The following is a 21,063-nucleotide window of genomic DNA, read 5'->3' as shown; positions in this document are numbered from 1 at the left end:
ATCATCTTTAAATAGAAAAGCAAATCTATCCAGTGTTTTTCACATTTTTCACAATGCTACCTCCTTTGACAGCTGACGCTGAGGGAGTAAAGAAGCATTAAAGGGGAGTTCCCGATGTGGCACAGCAGGTTAAGGATCTCGGGTTGTCTCTGCAGTGGCTCAGGTCACTGCTGAGGCTTGGGGTGGATTCGATCCCTGGCCCAGCGCTGTGGGTTAAGGATCCTGTGTTGCTGCAGCTGCAGCACAGATGACTCTGCATATATTTCTTTTATCATTTTAAAATATCTCTAAATGGAGACGGCCTGAGTAAATGACCCAAATTATGTTTTCTTCTGAGATCCAAGAACCTGAGGCGAAGCCAAAAGTAAGGAGGAAAACCTTGGGTTTTAGGAAATTATTCCTGAAATCTGAAACAGTCGATTTCAAAATATTCTTTATGAATATCTAGTCTCGTCAGGACAAAACCTCTTACTTTAAGCTGCTGAGTTTGGAGCAGATGTTCATACAGCAAGAGAAACTGATCATCTGGGAGTTCCCGTTGTGGCTCAGCAGGTTAAGAAACTGACTAGTATCCATGAAGATGCGGGTCCGAGCCCTGGCCTCAATCAGTGGGTTAAGGATCTGGCATTGCCACAAGCTGTGGTGTAGGTCACAGAGGCAACTCAGATCTGGCGTTGCTGTGCCTGTGGTGTAGGCTGGAGCTGCAGCTGCAATTTGACTCCTAGACTGGGAACTAAAGGCACAGCCCTAAAAAGAAAAAGAAAGAAAAAAAAGAAAAGAGATACCTGGGAACCATGGTTTTTCTCCCTTAAATTATAAACACTCAAGACAGGACATGGAGCTGAATCCATTCTGCACTAGTGTCTCGTTCTGCCATTTTCCAAACATTTTTTCCCTATCAACTTGTCACTTCTTTACGCAAAAGTCAAGGGCTGCGAGGGAAAGACACTGTGAGGTTTCCGACTGTGATAAACAGACACCAGCTCTAGCTGCACAGCATTCCAAGTAAAACTGCATTTCTTCCCTAGATAGTCTTGGTCCAGTATTGCTTCTAATGTAAAGACTTTCTGCGCTTGGTGTCCTGTTGACTCTTTTTGATGTCACACTAATTTGTTCTCACTGATGATATGATTTTCACTGAAAAAAAATTTTTTTGGCTTTTTAGGGCTGCACCTGCAGCATATGGAAGTTCCCAGGCTAGGGGCAAAATCAGAGCTGCAGCTGCCAGCCTATACCACAGCCACAGCAATACTGGGTCCAAAGCCACATCTGTGACCTGAGCGCCACAGCTCACAGCAACACCAGATCCTTAATCCACTGAGCAAGGCCAGGGATCAAACCCGCATCCTCGTGGATACTAGTCTGGTTCGTTTCTGCTGAGTCACAACGGGAATTCCCAATTTTCACTTAAAAGTTCACAGAACTTAAAAATGTGAAAATTAGAAGACGCCTGACAAAATACAGTTTGACTACTCTGCCATCTTCTTTGGCCTTAAATTAAGCATATGGATGTAGCAGAAGTTTCCACAACACTACATCAAGAAGAGGAAGCCCCCAAGAGACGGGCCGAGAAAAGTCTGAAGAATCTATTTTAGTTTGGCTGCTTCTGCCCAGTAACTGTTTTCCCACAGGAGCCCTGCTGTTATTTACAAGCAAAGCCCTTGCCTTCCGGGTAAGTCACCTCTCCAACCCCCATCTACGGACAACGACGTCTCTTCCCTACTCGTCCCTTCCCCCGCCCCTTCCTGGACGGTAAACACGTGGAAAACAGGGGCTGTGGCTGATTCTGGTTTTTGTTTTTTTGTTTTTTCATCCACAGCTTTCACTATAGAGTCAAAAGCAAAAAATGTTTATACAATTGAATTCTCTGCATCTTGAACAATTAAAGAAAAGTATCTATCTCCCCCAAAGGAAATAGTAATAAACCAGTATTTAGTAAGCAATAGACTGAACTCTGTGATGGACCAGAAAGAAATATCACACCCATTCCCTCCTCTCAAGGCACTTAAGATCACAATGGAAAGAAAGTGCAAAAATTAGAGAGAAACACAGGAAGGCGTGGGGAGATGTATGTACGTTTACTTATTGGCTAGAAGATTTTCCAGAGCTCAGAAGGAAATCAGTCAAGATCGTAAAAGTGACAAAAGGCTCTGAAAGAGATGCAGCATTTATATGCGGTGAAAGAGAACAAAAAAGAATATTCTAAAATCACAAAAGACACAGAAACAGGAATGAACCTTAACCCATTTCTGGAATAAGAACAGAGCAGCTTAATTTGAAGGGAGTTCCTGTTGCTGTTCAGTGGGTTAAGAACCCAACTAGTATCCATGAGGACGCAGGTTCGATCCCTGGCCTCACTCCGTGGGTTAAGGATCCGGCGTTGCCGTGAGCTGTGGTGTAGGTCGCAGATGCAGCTCTGATTGGACCCCTAGCCTGGGAACCTCCACAGGTTGCAGGTGCAGCACTCCACATCCGCCCCCCCCCACCAAGATGACAAAGAATGGAGGGTACACTGTGCAAACAATACTGGCCAGGCATATACAATTGTGAGGAGGTGAAGCACCCAAAGGCCAAGACTGAACCTGAAAGTCGACAAAAATGTCCTAAAAGAAAGGACAGATGACAGTGGCTCCATTTTCCCCGAAGCACAGTTTTGAAGAGTCTGCCGTGCCCTCCATGTCTTTATTCGACCCAGGACTTTGTCTGGGGCCGCAGGCTGGAAAACAGGGGGCGGAATCCGGTCTTCCTGTGACATGATCACTCCTTCCTTATGTTCCCTCCAAAAGCCAAACAGATGGAAAAGCGTTTTGAGGCCGGAGCGTCTTAATTGCTGCTTGGGGGGGACCAGAGGTGTGTGTGACTCATGTGAGTCCCTTAAAATCCAGCCCCCGCGCAGGACGTCCTCAACCCGCCAAGATGCCGTTTGGAAAAGGGACAGAGAGGCGCTTGCCTTTGCCCGAAGCCAGGCCTCTCCCCAGAAGAGTGACCTTTGCTGTTTTATTCCAGCCTAACCGACCCTCATAGACCATTAGGAGAAATCAGGTCAGAAACCACCGGTGCCCCGCACTGTAAAACTCACTGGGGCCCAGCAGCTGGCTGCCTCCCGGGCCAGAGATCTCTGCTAAGCCGTAATGCTTCTCCTTTTGGAGAGAAACAGAGTTACGACACGAAGCAGAAGGCCTGGAGGACCGCATCTGCCACCTTGGAGACAGAATCTTCCCTCTGTGGACAGAGGGTGTCCTGGGCGCTGGATCGCCCATGTGCAGAAATACGTTCTATTTAGCAATAGTGCATGTGATGTTTCGAGAGGAAACACAGAAGGCAATCATGACCTTTATTCAGAAGAAAAAAAAAAAATCCCTATTCTATCTACCTCCCAAAAAGGATAAGCCGTGATGGCAGAGCTGGGAGAGGATGACTGACACACACAGAGAGGGAACGGCGCCCAGCACCACGCTACCTGCTGGACTGACAGTATTTTCTCATTCCTTTATATATGTATTTGTCATTCAAATATATATCTTTGTCTTTTTAGGGCTGAACCTGTGGCATATGGAGGTTCCCAGGCTAGGGGTCGAATCGGAGCTGTAACTGTCAGCCTATGCCACAGCCACAGCCACAGCCATGTCAGACCCGAGCCACGTCTGTGACCTACACCACAGCTCACGGTAACACTGGATCCTTAACCCACTGAGCAAGGCCAGGGATCGAGCCTGCGTCCTCATGGATGATAGATTAATTTCCACTGAGCCACGATGGGAACTCCCCCCACTCCCCTGCTTTTTTTTGGCTGAACCAGAAACATGTGGAAATTCCCAAACAGGGAGCCTGGGATTGAACAGACGCCAAAGCAGTGACCAGAGTCACAGCAGTGACAACGCCAGATCCTTGACCCGCTGCACCACCAGGGAACTCCTATTTCCCCTATGCTTGATGCTCTGGCATATGGGGCTTTGATCTTGGAGAGGCTGCTCCTCCCAGGGCAGGGCTGATGCCTAGAGAAGAGGACAAAGAGTGCCCTGTGAACACAGCCTCCATATACAACCAACCAGCCCAGGGTCCACCCCTACCACCTCCCTCACCAGGCACTCACCCCAGGCCAACCTTTCCCCTGCCCCAAACCACCCCAGGGGCCAGCCACCTGATAACTGTGGACCATCCCTCCAGCCCAGAGCCTGCCAACATTTTCCAACCTGTCCAGTCCTAAAGCTTGTTCTGCAAACCTAGCCTGACTCATCGATTCCTTCCTGCGAAAACCCTAAAAACCCTTGGCCACTCCCTCCCCTGCCGACCCCCACCGGCCCTGCGGCTGCCCCACGAAACCCTGCCTGGCCTCGTGTGCCTCTTCTCCCTTGGGACCTGTGAGTACAAATGTCCTCCTCCTTTGTGACCCTCGTTTCTGTGTCTGCGTGTCTCACCCCATCTGCTCAAAACAAATCCTGGCTACAAATTTTAGAATATCTGCTCTGAAGGCCATGCCAAGACACAGCCCTGCCATCAGGAGGTTAAACAATGACAGAGAATTATTGCAGGAAAACCAGACCAGTCGCTGTTACGCATCATGGAGATGCAGAAAAAGAGGGTACTTGTGCTTTCCAAAATATAAACATTTTTGATGTCTCTGATGCCAGAGAGCTTCATTAAAAAGGATATCGAATTAATTAAAAATAAAATCAAGCAAATCTCCAAGGGGGTCCATGAGCTGGTGGTGACAGGAGATTGCCAGTTGTTGTCACCACCATCCTCCTCATTCACTAGAGCAGAGAACAATCAGATTAGCATTGCGTGGCCAGAACACGAAACACAAGGAGACGCCGCCGGTACACGAAGGCTACAGAGCCCGGCAGGAGGCAGACCACACAGAGCTTTAGAGGTCCTCAGACTACATCCCGCAGGGGATACAAAGTCACTGGAGATATTCGCAAAGGATATTTTTTGGTCAATTTTGTAAAGACATTTGCAAAAGGCATCTGCACCAGGCCTGTGCTGGAAAAATCATTCTGCTACTGTTTGGATGGGCAGATAAAATCCGCATCAAAAAAAATGCTAATACCCGTAAAAGGCTTTTAACATCCCTAGAGATTGCTAAGAATATCGGAGCGATTGGATGATAGAATCTAAGAGAAGGGGGCAGGAAAATCTTTGTAACCAAGAATGAAACCTTTAAGGGTACAAAGACCAGATGAACTTATGTATTACTCATAAGCTTTAATTATGGGAAATAAACCACAAACAAAGTTAATAGACAAATGACAGATCTAGGACTCTTCCAACTCAGAAGATACAGTATCTGTAACATACAAAGATCTCCCACGTACTGGCAATGAGGGGATAAAAAAACACAATAGAAAAATGGGCATAGGGCCTGAAAAAAAAATTCACAGAACAACTCTGAACGGCCAGTTAACGTCTGGGGAAAAGTCCAAACTCTTAAGTAGTCAGGGAAATGCACATTATAAGAACAATGAGATACCACTTTACACCTAAGAGACTGACTAATCAAAACGAGCAATTATTGCATTGCCGGTAGAACTATGCATATTAATCATTGCTGATAGAAATGGAAACCAGGGAGTTCCCGCCGTGGCGCAGTGGTTAACGAATCCGACTAGGAACCACGAGGTTGTGGGTTCGATCCCGGGACTTGCTCAGTGGGTTAAGGAACTGGCGTTGCTGTGAGCTGTGGTGTAGGTTGCAGACGAGGCTTGGATCCCGCATTGCTGTGGCTGTGGTGTAGGCTGGTGGCTACAGCTTCGATTCGACCCCTAGCCTGGGAACTTCCATATGCTGTGGGAGCAGCCCTGGAAATGGCAAAAAGACAAAAAAAAAAAAAGAAATGGAAAACAGAAAATACTAGGAGTATTCAAAAAGTAGTCTGACCATATCGATCAAAATTAAAAGTGTAGGAGTTCCCTGGTGGCTCAGCAGGTTAAGGATCTGCTGTTGTCAACGCTGTGGCTCAGGTCACTGCTGTGGCGAAAGTTCAATCCCTAAGCTGGGAACTTCTGCACACTGTGGAGTGGCCAAAAAAAATTAAAAGCATATACACACTCTGATCCAGCAATCTCCCTACTGAAACTCTAGGCCACAGAATTAAAAGCACCCATGTGTTGGAAAAAACAAAAGTTTTTTTGTTTTTTTGTTTTTTTTTTTCCAGCAGCATTTATAGGAGCAAAAACCTGGAAACATACTGAAAGGTCATCAATAGTAGAATCTTTGCTAAATTATAGTGTGCCAACGACCTGGTATATATTTTTTTCTTTTTACGGCCACACCTGATGCATATGGAGGTTCCCAGGCTAGGGGTCGAATCAGAGCTACAGCTGCTGGCCTATACCACAGCCACAGCAACGCAGGATCTGAGCTGTGCCTATACCACAGCTCACGGCAATGCCAGATCCTTAACCTGCTGAGTGAGGCTAGGGAAGAATCCATATCCTCATGGAAACTATGTCTGGTTCTTACTGCTGAGCCACAATAAGAACTCCTATTTTTCACCATCTAAAAGAACAGATAGAGCCCGGCCAGGTGATGCACCGTCGAGTAAAAATAATAAGAAAAATACATATGGTTGGGAAGGGCGTTTGGTGCACCGGTGAGCACAGATTTAGAAGCTAGACTGCGGGACTCAAAATCCTGGTTTGATCACCTCCTACTGAAACTGTCATTTCGGACAAGTGACTCAGAATCCGTTTCCTCGTCTGTAAAATGCCTCAGTGAGCTGTGGCCTGTAGGAAGCTCCCCTACCTTCCTCTGCCGTGTCATTTTTCTCAGTGTCACTTGTCATCTTCTCTGTTACTAACACACTAAACCTTTTATTTTCTTTACTTTCTCTCTCTCTCTGCCTCCCTGTGGCATTCAAATTCCATGAAAGACAGGGTCTTTTGCCTGTTTTGTTTATTGCTATGTTCTCAAGGCTTTGAACTGTGCTGTTTCAAGAAAAACACTTGTTGAAAGCATGGGGGTGTGTATCTAGGTCTTTGCTGGGGGACTCCTGTCCATGAGTCTGGTATCTCTGCACGTTCTGTGAGGAGAGGCACTGGCTCCATCTGTTTTGTACTGTGTTTCCCAGGATGTTTGTATGATGAACGGCCTGGGAAGAGAAAGGTGGGGTTTCTCTTCAGGCAAAGGGCAGGTCGGCTTAAAGTCGAGAAGAATAAAGAGAACGTCTCTTTCTGCAAAGATCAGGCAGGTGTGGTGCTTGTTATAAAAGAGTCGGGTTCCCTAGGCTCGGGGCCCCTCTCTTGTGATGTGTGATGAACCAACTGCACGTGTAGGTGTCACCTGGCCCTCTCTGTGTCACTGCATGAGAACTGAGTGCAGGCACAGATCCTGATATGCGGACACTTCTCGTACTGTGAGTAATAAACCATCTTTTGTCTCTGGCCCAGGAGTCTCCTGTTTTGTGCCCGCATCCGTGAAACAACAACAAACTAGCTTGTTGGCTTGGAAGTAGGGTAGAAGTCTAGATTTTTCACACTTCTTGATATGTTTGTGTTCCCACATGGCTTACGATGATGTGAGCATGGAGAAACATGTGAAAGAATGAATCCAAGGTTAACAAATCTGGGGTCTGGAGAGGCAGGATTGGGAGCATCAGGGAAAGCAGGGAGGAGGGAGTTAAGCAGAAAATGACGAGAATACAAAGTCCTGGTCCAGGAGTTCCCTTGTGGCTCAGTGGGTTAAGAACCCGACATAGTCTCCATGAGGATGCGGGTTTGATCCCTGGCCTTGCTCAGTGGGTTAAGGATCGGGCATTGCCCTGTGCTGCGGTATTGTGGTATAGGTCACAGATGTGGCTCAGCTCCCATGTTGCTGTGGCTGTGGTGTAGGTCGGCAGATGCAGCTCTGATTCGAGCCCTAGTCTGGAAGCCTCCACGTGCCACAGGGGCGGCCCTAAAAAAGAGAAGACAGCAAGGTCCTGGCCCAAATGCAGATGGTGATGGTTGTGACACTGGTCACAATGAACCTGATGAAGACTCAAACCATCCAGGAGCTGAGGCGGTGGGTAAACGCCCCACCCACCCACGCGGCTCTGCTGAGCCATCCACGTCCTCAGGGCCGAAGGTGTGTCCCCATGTTTCGATAGGACACTGAACACACAGTGGGGAGGAAGGGCTGGGATCATTTCAAACGCACTCTGAGAACTCCTGAGCACCTGCCACCACTCTGGGTGAGCCTCCAGCAAGCACTGAGAGCCTCGCCTACCTGCCTGCCCACGAAGCTTCAACTTACAAATGTGAACTCTGCTTGCTTCAGCTGCTTACGTCCCAGCAGAGCCGTCAGGTCTTGTGTCATAAGAAAGTAAAGATTCGCTTAGGTGTTGTGTTATTTTGTTTGTTTGTTTTTTTTTCCTCCACTAAGAAGGTCTTTGAAAACCTCACTCTTTGTCCAGACTGTTCTACTGAAATAATCAGGTCTCTTTGCAGGAAAAAAAAAGAAATGCACTTAAAGTCTTATACAAGAAAGGCCTATAAAAGAAAACCTTATAAAAGCTACATCAGGAGTTCCCGTCATGACTCAGTGGAAACAAATCCGACTAGTATCCATGAGGTTGCGGGTTTGATCCCTGGCCTCGCTCAGTGAGTTAAGGATCCGGAGTTGCCATGAGCTGTGGTGTAGGTTGCAGACATGGCTCAGATCCCGCGTTGCTGTGGCTCTGGCGTAGGCCGGTGGCTACAGCTCCGATTCGACCCCAAGCCTGGGAACCTCCATATGCCACGGGTATGGCCCTAAAAAGAACAAAAAGACAAAAAATATATTTTTTTTTACAAAAATATATATTATATACTATATGTATTTAATATATATAATATATGTATATGAGATATACAAATATATAAAATATATTTATATATAAAAATACATACATATGAATAAAAGTTATGCCAGTTCATGCTCGATTTCTTCCACATGCGACTTTCTAAGCTTTGGAGGAGCTGCAAGCATAGCTACGGCCTGGTTCAAAACACACTGAACAGTGAGGGGGACGGACCCGAGAGCTGTGTCGGGAACATACGTACCAGCCTTTGCAACAGCCTGACTTGCCTTGGGACCCGGAGGCCAACCTAGAAGAAGAAACGAGACAGGAAGCATGACTGTGAGGTCCTTCTCAAGTGAGTTAGACGAGGGGGGTTAAAACCCATTTGAATTTGCACCAGGCATTATCCATCCTGAAAAGTGGATTTGACCTTTCCCCAGGGAGCCAGGCCAGGATCAGAACTCAATCTGCTCAGTCCCGGCTACCTGCCGAACCCCTGGCCCCACGAGCTTGGATTCCCACGGTTCCCACATCTTGGGGAAGAAATGACCAGACAAAATGACCAGAACAGAGGACATTACAATATCCGTATCCACAGGTACTTTTTTTTTAAATTTTTATTTATTTGTTTATATATTTATTTGTTTATTTATTTATTTAAGGGCCCCACCTGTGGCATATGGACGTTCCCAGGCTATGGGTCAAACGGACACCAGGCCTACACCACAGCCACAGCAAGGCAGGGCCCGTCCCCATCTGGGACACACACCATAGCTCACGGCAACACTGGATCCATAACCCACAGATCGAGGCCGGGGATTGAACCTGCATCCTCATGGATACTACTCGGGTTCTTACCCCACTGAGCCACAGTGGGAACTCCTCACAGGCACCCTTTTTAAATTAAAGACTTGGTTACTTTAGCCACAACGCTAAAGCAGCCTGACCTCAGCTCTAAACGAGCCTTGATGTTTACAGACAGGACTTGGTAAATGTATTGTTTTTCTTTGTTGTGATATCCTTGCATGTTTTTTTTCTTTGAAAGCTGCTATCATGGAAGATCTAATGTAAACCGCTGCCAACTGTAGCAACGATGCTTTTAATACAACTGACCCATGACATGCAAAAAAAGAAAAAGAAAAAGAAAAAAGCATATCTGTGTTTGGTTTCCATTTATTTTTGGCCTGAAAATAAGCTCTTTGCTGTTGTGTCTGTTACAACGAGTAAACACATTCGCTTTGCTCTGATGGGCTCATTTGTTCCCCTCAAAACTCCAGGAAGCTCTGGAAGCAAAACTGGACCCACCTTGACCTTTCTCTCCATGTGCTTTCTGGATGATGTGCTGTGCTTCCCACACGCAGTGAGGGCGGTGGGAAGATGACAACATCCTTATTTTAAAAAATCATATATGAATTAACCAGACCCTCTGGACTAACCAAAGAGTCCCAGCTTTATCAGGGCAAATCCCTGTTTAAACAACAGAGGTGTGAACTATCGCTGCAGTGAATAATAAATAATAATAAATCAGCCTTTCTGGAGGGCAGTTTAACAATGCTGCTCAAAAACTTGGAAAATATGCTGAGATTTTATGCATACCTTTTAAAATAGCTCTTTGGGGTGCACTTGATAAGCAATAGTACTCATTCATTTAAAGTGCACAATTCAATGTTTTTTTAGTATATTCACAGAGTTGTGCAACCATCATCACCATTAATTTAGAACATTTTTATCCCCCAAGAAGCCCTGCACCCTTTAGCCAACACCTCCCACCCCCAGCCTTTCCCCCGCCCTAGGCAACCAGTAATCTACTTTGTTTCCATGGATTTGCTTATTCTGGACATTTCCTATAAATGGAATCATACAATATGTGGTCTTTTATTACCGGCTTTTTTCACTCGCATCAGCTTGTAGCATATGTCTGTACTTCATTCTTTTCTACCTCCGAATAAACATTCCACGGCATTCTGTATATCCATTGACCAGCGGATGGACCCTTAGGTTATTGCCACCTTGGAGCTATTATTTATTTATCATGTGGACTTGCACAGACCTTCTCGTGGAGGTCTTTATGTGGAATACGTTTTTATTTCCCTTGGGCAGATACCTGCGAGTGGAATTCCCAGGTCACATGGTAAACTTCAGCTTAACGTTTAAGAAATTGACACACCAGTTTTCAAAGTGCCTGTAACCTTTTACTTTCCCACCAGAATGCATGTCTTTTACTTGAGAAAGCCTCCTTTCAGAAAAGTATCATACGGGGGGAAATCAATAGGAAAAAACATGAATGTACAAAAAAATTCCTTGCAACTTTTAAAATAATTGTTAATCATTGGGAATAGCCTAACATACCCTTTAAAGGTGGTTTGGTTATTACTGTACACAGAATATAAACACAACAAGGTCCTACTGTTGAGCACGGGGAACGATATTCAACATCCTGTGATAAAGCATAACGGAAAAGAATATAAAAAATAATATATATATAATATATGCGTATAACCGAGCCACTCTGCTGTACAGCAGAAATTAACACAGCATTGTAAATCAGCTATACTTTAATAAAATAAATTTTTAAAAGTAAGGTAAAATATATAATGGTTTGGTGAAATATATTATGAAACTTTAAGTAATGAGAATGCAGCTATCGAAAATAATGATATGGACCTAACTTTATTGATATCAGTGCAATTCCTACTTTCAGGAAAGTATCACATGGGGGAAAAAAATCAAGAGTAAAAAAGGAACGTACAAAAAAAAAAACCTTTGCAACTTTTAAAATAATTGTTAACTGGACTTCTGTGCTGTTCACCAAATATTTCCCTTTCTGCCAAAAGGATGGAATTTCCAGACCCCTTTGTGGGAAGACTGGACCACGTGACTGGTTCTGGCCCATGAGCTATGAAGGTGAGGGGCAGGTGTCACTTCTGCACGGAGGACTCGACTGCAGGTGTGAGATCCTCCAGCTGCCTTTCCTCGACGGCATAGAGGTGAGTGATTTCTGAGACGTCGCTGCCCCGTGAAGCCCCCGTTCCCAGTCACCACAGCCTACACACCTGCTCCACCAACATCCCAAGACGGACAAGACGGACAAGCAAGAAATGCACCTTTGTTCTTGAGGTCACTGAGATCTGAGGGCTGTCACCCCAGTACAGCCTCGCCCGTCCTGACTGTTATATTCAGGCGCATTTTAAGTAATTCGATCAGGTAACAAAATGCTGCATTTAACACGATCTCATTTTTGAAAAAATAAGTGTCTGCATATGTGCAGAACGTGCCCAGATGCTAATGGCAGTTACCTCCAGGCGGCTGAATTCTTGTGCTTCACACTCTTCTCAGTTTTGGACAAAAGACCTCAGTTCTGGACAAAGGACCTTGTATGACTTCCAAATAGAAAAAGACAGTAAAGATACTTCCATGTTGTCAACTAAAAGTATAACAGAAACTGGTTTAATTGCTATCCTCTCCCTAATCCCTGCAAATAGATGCACATACTCTACTGGAAATTACCATTATAAGCCATTACAGGGCCTCCTCTGCTACAGAACGTGGAACAGAAGAATCAGTACAGGATCCAGGTTGGCTGCTGCCTTGGCTCCAAGTGAGAACCAACTCCGAGGAAGCAGTGCTTTTGATTTTCTAAAAGGAGGTGAGCTGTATGCAACTGCCCAGCAAAGGCAAAATCTCCACCAGTTCTGTGGGTGCAGAGTTCCCGTGTGGCTCAGGGCTCACGAGCTCAACTTGTATCCATGAGGATGTGGGTTCGATCCCTGGCCCCATTCAGTGGGCTAAGGGTCCGGCATTGCCAGGAGCCATGGTGTAGGTCACAGATATGGCTTGGATCTGGCGTTGCTGTGGCTGTGGTGTAGGCCGGCAGTTGTAGCTCCCATTAGACCCCTAGCCTGGGAACCTTCATATGCTGCAGGTGCGGCCCTAAAAAGCTAAAAAAAAAAAAAAAACTCCACCAGTTCTGCAGGTTCATCTCAGGCCTCTCCCTTCACAAGCCTGTGGAATAGGCTGGGGACCACTTGAAATAACTCTGATTAGAAGGGAAGCCAGGCCCCTCTCAGGTATTATGTTCTCTGGTTGATCTAAAGTATTTTCTTTGAAGTCTCCTCCTTCGTAAAATAAGTTTTCCAAGAAAATAAGCAAGCGGCAAGGAGAACAAGAGAACATTTCATTTTTGAGATGCCTGTCTGACATCCCAAGGGATCGTGATGGCTACCCTTCAGTCCGAATTTAGACTCAGAACCAGGATCAACATTTCCCGGTGCTCAGAGGTCCCTGGTGCCAGCCAGCAGCAGAAATGGGAATGACAGCCATAGCGTCCTTATTGTCTTTAGTTAGGGAGTCCTGATCCCTTTTCATCTTGAGAGTTTTCCCCTTTGCCTTATAAAATTCTGGGAGCGGGGGTGATGGACGAGGAACTACTTCCAGCTTAATGTCAGGGACAGTCATGAAGAGTAATCTTAGCCCTTGCGGCCCCAAATCACAGACTTAGAGACAGCCCAAATGTCTATAAATGTATGACTGGGTCACTTTGCCATAGAGCAGAAATTGACACAACACTGTAAGTCAACCACACTTTAATTAAAAAAAAAAGAGAGAGAGATGGCCCAGATAGGATTCTTTGCTCCTCCTGAGCTGAGCTGATTTCTCCAGCCTTGAAACAGGTGTCCAGACCAGGTGTGACATCTACGTGCGGAGAAAAATCAACCACCACGGTTGCCACCAAAGACCGTACTCTCCCACTGGAAAGCAATAGGCTCGTGAAAACTGAATAGACAAGGTCATTTTTATAAGTTACAGAGGAAGTGGGAAAAAGACATACCTGGGTGACTTTATGATGGAGGGATGGGTGTTTGCAGGAGTGGGATGAAAGGAGAGGAGAAAGCTAAAGAGAATCACATCCCACACCAGGAACCATGCTGAGACATGATACTGAGTCTTTAACTCACACAGACCAAGCAGCACGCACTACCAGCAATGGTGGCGGCTAAAGATCTCCTCTGCCCAAAGCATGTAGCAATGACACCATCCCGGCTTCGGTGACTAGAATTCCCTCCCACCCCATCATCAGAGAGTCCAACAACCCCCACCCAATCATCAGCTAGTTCAACTCCCCCACCCCAGCATCAGAGAATCCAAAACATCCCCCCACCCCATCATCAGACAGTCCAACCACAGGAAACACAACACAGCAGGCACGACTTAATGGTCATCCTTTGGGCCACAGAGGTGGTACTTCTTGCCCAGGGCCAATCACAGGCTGGAGCAGGATCTGGAGGGAAGCGGAAGGCGGCTAAGGCACGTCCCCAGGTGGGAAGAGCACGGAAGGAGGCGGGAGCCAACTCTGATCCCACCCAGGGTGAGGGAGATTCCGCTTTGGGGGTGGACGCCTTAAGGCCCCAGGTCCACTGGAAGAGACAGAAGGGGGGGCTCCTGCCGGCTGCTCTTCCTCTGAGCTCGGGCTCGGCTCGGTCACCATAGGTCCTGGGCGAGGCTGCACTTCGGTCGGCCTCAGCCAGACACCATCAAACGGCTGCAGGGGTGAAGCCCAGTGAGAGGGCCCTGGGGCAGGAAGTTACCCCCAGTGGGCCTCCATCTTCTGAGGGCACCCCGAATCCCAGAAACCAAGACCCAGGAACTCAGGAGTCAGCTGCCCCCAGAGATCTGGTACCAGACCTGACATAAAACCCAGGACTGCGGGTGGGAAAGCCAGGGGAGATGCCGTCCGCCACCCGGCAGGGGAGAGTTAGTCTGGGGAGATCCCCATCGGGTCCCTGTCACCCACACAGAAGTCCTCTTCCTTCGGAGAAATGTTGCTGCAGGTTGTCTGGCTATCACCCACTGGCAACTCGGGGTCCCCACGCCCTCAGCAATGGAAGAAGAAATGACATCTGGAGGCTAAAATCCCTGACCATTGCCAGGCAGCTGAAAAAACAAAATAAAACCCAAACCCACCAGCCTTAGGCAAGCCACCCTGTTTCTTTCAACCTATTAGAAATAAGGGAAGTGAATCTGGCCTCTAGAAAAATGATGGTGAGGGTGGAATCCTGTTTTAAAAAAGAGTCTCATGGAGTTCCCATCATGGCTCAGTGGTTAACAAATCCGACTAGGAACCATGAAGTTGCAGGTTCGATCCCTGGCCTTGCTCAGTGGGTTAAGGATCCGGCGTTGCCCTGAGCTGTGGTGTAGCTCGCAGACATGGCTTGGATCCCGTGTTGCTGTGGCTGTGGTGTAGGCTGGTAGCTACAGCTCCAATTCAACCCCTAGCCTGGGAACCTCCATATGCTGCGGGAGCAGCCCAAGAAATGGCAAAAAGACAAAAAAAAAAAAAGAGTCTCAGGTCTCCATCCCACGGCCCCACCTTCCTCAATCGATTCTCTGTTCCTTAGATACCAAAAGCTCGCTGATCTCCAGCTGGATCTCTGCCAGCACGGTGGGCAAGGCTGCTTTAGGTTAGAGCATCTGAGACTTTGGGACAAGTCCTAGGCAGGAACCCAAAGTCACACGCGACTCATCACGCAACTCTCAGGACTCCCTGACCCTTCTCCCCATCTCCCCTCAAAAAACCAGATTCGGCTGGTTTGGCGGTGAGCAAACCACTGGCATCTCTCCCACAACTTCCTCCTTCCCCATTCAGCCTTGTGACTCCGTCTCAACATCCTACCCATGCACATAAAGGAGGCGTTATTGAGTGGTCTGGAGCTCACAAAATCTTTCAATGACTTTATTTTTCAAAGAGTTTTAAGTCGCCTTGATTTTCTGTGTTCTCCCAAGTGCAAAGGTTCCCAGTGAGAGATTACACAAGGTAAAACCGCACAATTGCTCAGCTCGGGGAATCAGACATGGATCGCCACGCAGGATGTGCTACCAGAAGTCTATGCTCAACCCTAGCTGTGTGCCAGGAGCTCTGAACACAAATTGCATTTAAACAAATGACATTACGCTCTAAATATGAAAGTGGCTTTGTCTTTGGAGGGGTCGTTGAGAGCCTGCCTTTGCATTCAGCATGCCTGGCTTCTCCTCTAGGTCCTGCAATGTCACATGGGTGTGTCATTTCCCGGTCACTTTGGGCCGCCAAAGTTCTCCTGAGACACTTCTTGCAGTAGAGATTCGACCAGGCCATACATAAATAATAAAATGGCTACTGGTAGAATTCCCTGGTGGCCCAGCAGTGAAGGATCTGGCTTTGTCCCTGCTGTCGCTCAAATCACTGCTGTAGCGTGGGTTCAATCCCTAGCCTGGGAACTTCCACACACCTCAGGTACAGTCAAAAAAAAAAAAAAATAGCTAATGTGGCCTGAGGGCTCATTCTGTGTAAGTGCTTTGCCTGAATTAATTCATTTCATCCTCACAACCAGCAGAAGAGCAGAAGTGGGTTTATTATTTTCTACTTAATAATTTATTATTATTTAGAGGCTAATGAAACATAAGCTTCAGGTCCCTCCCTTGCTTGATCCCTTAACAAAGGGTGATGTGTGGGGTGTTTGTCAGCCTGTCAAAATGTGTCATTTGTGGTGATTTATTTATCATTCTAAATAAATGTTTGTTTTACCACCTAACTTGGTAGTCACCACTTGAGATTCTTTTTCTTTCTTTCTTTCTTTTTTTGTCTTGTCTTTTTAGGGCCACACTTGTGGCACATGGAGGTTCCCAGGCTAGGGGTCGAACTGGAGCTACAGCTGCTGGCCTACACCACAGCCACAGCAACGCCAGACCCTTAACCCACCGAGCAAGGCCAGGGATCGAACCCACATCCTCATGGACCCTAGTTGGGTTCGCTAACCACTGAGCCACAGTGGGAACTCTGAGATTCTTTTTCTTTGAGAGGGCTTTGCTAATGAGGTAAACTTGACCCCCTTCTCAAACTTCAGATCCCCTCTTGCCTGTGAGGTAGGAACCATTAACCACACGATCTTGCAGGTAAGGAAACAGAGACCCAGAGAGGTTAAGTGACCTGCCCAAGTACACACAGCCAGTAAATGGCGGCTCCAGATTCGGATCCAGGGTGGTCTGGCTCCATCTGGAATGATCTTAACCATATCCTTTATTGCTTCCTCTTATTTTTACCCAAAGCTCCCAGCAAACTCTCCGTGACACTCAATACTTAGTGGCTCCTGTCATTCTGTAAACCAAAAGCTGCTTTTGTCATCACAGGAGTGCAGCCTCCTCCTTATTTAAGGAAAAATCATATCAATTTGAAAGCAGGGAGGTTTGCTCGTGAAGGTTAAGCTCCTACAAGATTCTTTCACATCCGAATCAGTCTAAGTGTGATCTCTGCATCAGCATCATCTGGGTTTCACCCCAACCTGGTGGATCGAAATCGGTGGGGCTCAGGAATCTGAATGTTTAATAAGCTCCCTGAGTGTCTTTCTGCAAGAGGAAGTGTGAAAACCACAGCTAACGGGAGCCCCTCTCTGTGGGAACTACTGTGTACTGCTGAGGTGGGGGTGGGGGAGGAAGGAACTTGAATCCAGGATATTATTAGTAATATTTTCAATTAAAGGTAAATAACAAACATTGCAGCCAATGCTAACAGGTGCATTAATACTCACATATTCATTGATACTTTTAAATTGTTCACCTGTCATTCTAAAGACCCTAATGACTGACGCTCGAGCACTGACTCCATTGCCAGGCATCGCCTTAAGTTTTAAGTATATGACTCTTTTTTTCTTTTTTTGTCTTTCTGTCTTTTCTAGGGCTGCACCTGTGGCATATGGATGTTCCCAGGCTAGGGGTCTGATCAGAGCTATTGCTGCTGGCCTACACCACAGCCACAGCAATGCAGGATGCGAGCCGCGTCTGTGGCCTATACCACAGCTCAAGGCAACGCCAGATCCTTGATTCACTGAGTGAGGCCAACCTCATGGTTCCTAGTCGGATTCGTTAACCACTGAGCCATGACGGGAACTCCTAAGTAGATTACTTTCATCTTTAGAATTCTTCTACTTAAGTCACCTCATCATCCCCATTCTAGAGATGGGTAAATAGAGGCTTGGAGAAGTTAAGCAATTCTCTGGCAAGTGCAGAGCCAGGAGTTGAACCCAGAAAGTCTGTTTCTGGAGTCTGTGCTCTCAAATCCCACTCTTTTTTTTTGCAATTTTAGGGTGGCACACACGGCACATAGAGGTTCCCAGGCTAGGGGTCAAATAGGAGCTATAGCCTCCAGCCTACACCACAGCCACAGCAACGCAGGATCCGAGCCATGTCTGCGACCTACACCACAACTCATGGCAATGCAGGATCCTTAACCCACTGAGCGAGGCCAGGGATCGAACCTGTGTCCTCATGGTTATTAGTCGGGTTCATTACCACTGAGCCACAACAGCAATTCCTCAAATCCCACATCTGAAACACATACAATTTTTTTTTTAATAGAATAGAGATCAAAAGGTAAAATTGCCAATTTTCACAGAACTTTCTACTTGGCATTTTTTTTTTTTTTTCTGATTTAGTCCTTTTCTGGATATAAATAGGGCCAGGGACTGACAACAGCACGAAATCACTCAGACGGGCCAAATCCGTGTTATTCTATGCAGCAAAGTTCAGTGTGAAGCCTACTTGGACTCGCAGATGTCAGAGCTTTAAATCCTCCTCTTCTTCGCTCATAAACACAATCTTTGTTCCAGCGATTCCCACACTCTCCGCCCTCCGCCCCCTAAAACTTTTAAGATCTTTACCCGAAATTCCTTCCCTCAGCACTTGAGCAGCCCTGCCTGCCCACAGGCGCTACCAGTAAGTGCCCACAGCGTTCCGAGCCCGCCAGGTGTATGAACAGACCCCATCCTCATTTCATGCTTCCACACTTTACACAACAGGAAATTGAAGCCCCCGGGACCTTGCCCTGCGCCACAGAGCTGCAAAGTGCCAGGATCAAGAGCCAAACGCAGCCAGCCTGGCACCAAGCCCACGTCCTTACCCACTGACCGAGACCTCCACCACTTATTGAGCACCCACTGTATACCAGGTCCTTTGCACAAACTAGCATCTGGGTCCTTACAAGTAACACACAGGAGGGGGTGGCTGCCCTGCTGTGACCGCCTGGAAAGAAAAGCACAGAGAGAGTCAGCAGCTTGTCCAGGCCACCCAGCTGCAAATGGCAACGGGAAGACCAAGCCTCTGTGCTCTCCGGATCCCAAGCCTGCACATATTCCCCCTCCACCGCTTGGCCTCCTGGAATTTGTATGGATTGTTCTTCCTGACAGTCCTGTGAGAGAATGGCCGTTTCTGCCAAGTTCCAGAGAAGCACATCCTTGAGGCAGAGGCAACATGAAAGGAAGCGCGGGCTGTTTAGGCAGATTCTGTTTTCCAGATCTGCTCTTCCCACCAAGATGCTCAGAAAGGGGACAGAAAGTCGACCTGCTTATCTCTTCTTCCATCCTGTGAAAACACGCTTTAAGCTAAACAATTTAAATACCATGTGGAAACAGTACCAGGAGATGCAGAAAGGCAGGGTCTAAAGCATCTGAATATAGTAAACAGGGTTTTGAACTTTTCTGTCCAAAATCTTCAGAATTATAAAAAGATTAATCTGTATCTACTCAGTGATTCGATCATAGTGCTGTATCTAAATAAAATTTTCCTGGTTTCCAGATGAAAAAAGAAAAATAAAAAGAAATGCCCTGTCTGCTTTAATCAGGTCGGAGCCATTTCTCCCTCTATGGTCTGTGCGTTGATAACTGTAGGAACCTGTTTTATACTCTTCAAAGTGCTTTCCTTCCCACGGGCACTGTCTCCAGATTTCATAGCTGCTGCTGCTCCAGATTTCATAGCTCCAGATTTCATTTCATTCAGCTGTGAGGTTAAGCCATTTACACAGAATAACAGCTAAGGGGAGTTCCCACTGCGGTTCAGCGGTAAAGAACCTGACTAGGATCCATGAGGACGTGGGTTTGATCCCCGGCCCCACCCAGGGGGTTAGAGGATCCAGCGTTGCTGTGAGGCCACAGACACCTCTGGAATCTGGCATGGCTGTGGCTGTGGCTGTGGTGTAGGCTGGCAACTGCAGCTCCAACTCCACTCCTAGCCTGGGAAACTCCATATGCATCGGGTGTGGCCCTAAAAAGCAAAGAACAAATGGAACTGAGACCCTTTGGTTTTTGGTCCTCTGCTATCATCTTGCCACCTTTAAACCACTGACAAGAACCTGACCGAAAGCTGTGTTTTCTGGGGTTTCCTATGGGAAAAGCGGAGCCTTCCAGGTGCGTGGAACTTTTCCTAGAATGTGCTTTCTCTCTGGAGTAACTAGGAACCCACAGCAGCAATACACGACCCCATACACGCGTCTTAAAGAAAGTGGTAGTTTACTTGGGGCTCTGGCTCAGAAATGCACAACAAAAAAACTACCAGAAATCCGCGCAGGTAGCAGAGGCCAAGAAGGCTTGATTCTGCAGGACTTCCAAGGTGGCAGAACAATTCTACAAGAAACTTCACCATCCAGACGCTCGCCTGGAGCAGCAGACGGGGAAGCTCCTGAGCAGAAGGTTGGGGACAGAGAGAAGGGGAACGATGTGCCAGAGGATGGGGTCCTCCCTCCCTCCCTCCCGTCCAGGAGCCTGTCCCGCAGCCGCGCGCGAACGAGGCGGTGGGAAGGGACCGCAGCCGGCGCCTAAGGCCCGCCCTGGGACCCCCAGAGCTCCACTTACTTGCTCCGAAGTGTCCCCCCAGGTCCCCGCCTCTTCCAGCGACCCCGCGCAGAGGGGCAGCGCCAAGCACAGCCCGAGCAGCAGGAGCATGGCGGGACCGGGGCGGCGGCACTGGGACGCGGCGGGACGCGCGGGGACAGCGCGGAGGACAGCGCCGGGCTCGCGGCGGCGGCGGCGGCGGACGCGCGAGGCCCCGCTCCCCGCGCCTCCGGCCCCTCCCCTCAGACCCCGGCCCCGCCTCTCCGAGCCCCGAGGCCCCGCCCCTTAGACCCCGGCCCCGCCCCCCCGAGTCCGCGCTTGTCCCTGAGCGCAGGGCGCACAGGGAGCCCTGCCTTCCCCCCACCTCCTGCCCTTCAGCCCCGCCCTCTTGCCCTCTGCCGCTTCCTCCATCCAGCGCCTGTGACACCTGCCATCACCTCTCCGGGAGTGACAACTTTTTCTTCCTCTCCACTTCTTCATGGACTCTTCATTCCTGTCGCAGGAGGACGCGACAAGGGCCAGCCTAATCCTCCACACACAGCACACCCTTCACCTGCTATAGAGTCCCGGGATGTGACACCACCCTCTCACTGCTGATACATCCTACCCCGTCCCCTATATACACCACCCCCACCTGCTGTGTATACCCCCACCCTTTCCCCACCTGCTGTG

General features: G+C 47.8%; 1 protein-coding gene across 1 annotated transcript in view; it reads right to left on the bottom strand.

Annotated features, from left to right (window-relative positions):
• The window catches only part of ITIH5 (inter-alpha-trypsin inhibitor heavy chain 5), an 80,086-nt gene extending 59,511 nt beyond the window's left edge, over window positions 1-20,575 (bottom strand). The window contains exons 1-2 of the mRNA XM_047754834.1: window positions 20,413-20,575; window positions 9,024-9,068 (exon numbers count right to left, since the gene is read on the bottom strand). Of these exons, the coding sequence (XP_047610790.1) occupies window positions 9,024-9,068; window positions 20,413-20,502 (135 nt within the window). The 5' untranslated portion in view covers window positions 20,503-20,575. The remainder of the gene's footprint in view (window positions 1-9,023; window positions 9,069-20,412) is intronic.
• Between the last annotated feature and the right edge of the window lie 488 nt (window positions 20,576-21,063).

This window comes from Phacochoerus africanus, chromosome 12 (assembly GCF_016906955.1).
Source record: "Phacochoerus africanus isolate WHEZ1 chromosome 12, ROS_Pafr_v1, whole genome shotgun sequence".
In the NCBI taxonomy this organism is placed as follows: Eukaryota; Metazoa; Chordata; class Mammalia; order Artiodactyla; family Suidae; genus Phacochoerus; species Phacochoerus africanus.
This window is presented reverse-complemented; position numbering and strand designations above follow the sequence as displayed.